The following is a 2,311-nucleotide window of genomic DNA, read 5'->3' on the forward strand; positions in this document are numbered from 1 at the left end:
GAGAGATGACAACACAAATTTTTTCACCCAACAAGACTACGCCACATACCTAAAAGAGACCAAACAAGCGCAAGGGAAGAAGCTGCAGATAGAGGAGAACAAGAAGAGGATAGAAGAAGGACTACCACCTGGACCAAGAGTTACACTGACAACCAAAGACGGCCGGCGATTGCAGCGGTTCTCCGTGGTGACAATTAACGGGAAGGAGAAGCTAATTGTGCCGATTGACTCCGGAAACCCGCAAAAGATGGTGTTCTTCGTAACGATCGACGAATATTACGATCTTATCCTGGAAGTACACCTGGCGGAGGGGCACAAGGGCAGGAACGTTCTGATGCCCAAGCTCCAAGCTACATACAAGAACATCCCGAGGGAGGTAGTACAGCTGTTCCTGGACTTGTGCCCCACGTGCCTCCTGAAAAAGAAGACGAAGAAGAGGGGCCTGACGGTGAAGCCGATGGTATTCCACCAGATGAATGATCGCTGGCAAATAGATCTGGTGGATATGCAGAGCGCGGCAGACGGAGAGTTCCGGTGGATCTTCGTCTGCCAGGACCATCTGACCAAGTTCATACACCTGAGGGCCCTCACATCGAAGCGTGCCGTTGAAGTTGCGGAGCACCTGTTGGAGATCATGCTGGTGTTCGGGGCTCCGTCAATACTTCAATCAGACAACGGGCGCGAATTCGTGAATCAGATCATCGAAAGCCTCAAGGACACCTGGCCTGAACTTAAAATTGTCCACGGGAGCCCTCGTCACTCCCAGTCACAAGGGAGTGTCGAGCGAGCGAATCAAGATATCCAGGATATGCTGTCGGCCTGGATGCTGACTTATCGGACCAAGCAGTGGAGCAAGGGGCTGAAGTACGTGGCAAGCCAGAAGAACAGTGCTTTACACCAGGGCACTGGCAGGTCACCCTATGAGGCCGTGTTCGGCACCCCAATGAAGGTGGGGATAAGCAGCAGCCTGCCAAGTGCCCTGGTCCCTTACCTCACGACAGAGGAGGAGCTGCTCGAGTTCCTGGAGGGCATCGGGAGGGAGCCTTCAACGCCGCCGCGCGCCTCTCCGACTCGGCAAGGTAAACTAGTCAATTAATTTCCTACTGACTATACGGACCTACCAGGGCTCCATATTTGTGGTCTTTGTTGTAGAACCAAGCCCCAACAGCAGCCCCCGTCGTGTACCCCTTTTTCCGCCTTCGCCCGTAAGGACGCCCATAAGGACACCCGTGAGGCCGTCCATGGGGACACCCGCTTCCGTGATGAGGACACCCGCTTCCGCGACAACACCGGCACCGTTTGTCAGCGTGCCTGTCCCTCTACCCACTACCGACCTGAGGGTAGCTGCTGCTCGGGCTGTTCAAGCGACCCGAGCATCGAAAACACCAACCCGAACCTCCACCACTCCAACTGCGACGCCGGTGTCCGGGCTGCGCTTCAGGGGCTGGACGCAAGCACAGGAGCCAAGTACGTCGTCGTCTCCCAAGTGCACTGCCTGCGACAGGACATGCACGTTTCGGGAGACTTGCGTGTCCTGTGGCAGGCCCGTGCACTTTGGGTGCACGACGGCGGGATACTGCGCCCTGTGCAAGCGCTCCAGCAACATAGAAGAACACCAGCTAGAAGCGCGCCAGGGCCTCCTTAAGCAGGCAAAACGCATGACGAGAGCCACGGCACTGAACTTCCCTGGACCGAACCTAGGCGACACGGTGGCGGTGCCGATTGCAGACCCCGACCGAGCACGAGGCGATTCCCGCAATGTAATGGCCGTGGTCACAGAGGTGATGGACAATGGCCTTTACCGTGTGGGGAACGAGCATGGCGTACTCGGTCGGGCTCTGAGTCGGAACCAGTTCACCGTGTCGAAACACAGGTTCCTGGATGCAGCGAGTGTACCCCTTGACCGCCCGTTAACAACAAGATCGATAGCAACAACTTCAAGCATAACGGGTGGTCAAGGGTATACTCGCTGCAACTGCACAAAGGGGTGTGGCACGAAGCAGTGCGGCTGCTTTAGGGCCGGCCTTAAATGCAATTCTAAGTGTCATGGTAGCACTGGGTGCAAAAACAAATAAGTAACAATACGAAACAAAACATTAACAACATAACAACAAGCTGAAATAATAAATCCTCCATGCAACCCCTACTGCATTCCCTTTCCCACCCCCACCCCCTCAGTCGGTCATTGCCCGACGCCGGTCGGCCCATGTTGACCGCTCCTAACATTGCCCGGCAATATACAGGTCAATGTTAGTTGTAGTCAACATCGGCCGAAAAGCATCGGCCGATCCTAAGATGGACCGGTCCAGGT

General features: G+C 55.5%; 1 protein-coding gene across 1 annotated transcript; it reads left to right on the top strand.

Annotated features, from left to right (window-relative positions):
* Positions 1 to 6: 6 nt before the first annotated feature.
* Positions 7 to 1,198, top strand: LOC113217067 (KRAB-A domain-containing protein 2-like). Its single transcript, XM_026436908.2, has one exon. It carries the CDS (start codon positions 248 to 250, stop codon positions 1,094 to 1,096), a length of 849 nt encoding a protein of 282 aa, XP_026292693.2. The 5' UTR covers positions 7 to 247; the 3' UTR covers positions 1,097 to 1,198.
* The last annotated feature ends 1,113 nt before the right edge of the window (positions 1,199 to 2,311 follow it).

The sequence above is a fragment of the Frankliniella occidentalis genome, unplaced genomic scaffold, assembly GCF_000697945.3.
Source record: "Frankliniella occidentalis isolate FOCC.00 unplaced genomic scaffold, Focc_3.1 Scaffold2837, whole genome shotgun sequence".
In the NCBI taxonomy this organism is placed as follows: Eukaryota; Metazoa; Arthropoda; class Insecta; order Thysanoptera; family Thripidae; genus Frankliniella; species Frankliniella occidentalis.

Excerpts from the sequence above, each read along its gene's own strand:
- LOC113217067 (XM_026436908.2), top strand. The coding sequence starts at position 248 with ATGGTGTTCTTCGTAACGATCGACGAATATTACGATCTTATCCTGGAA.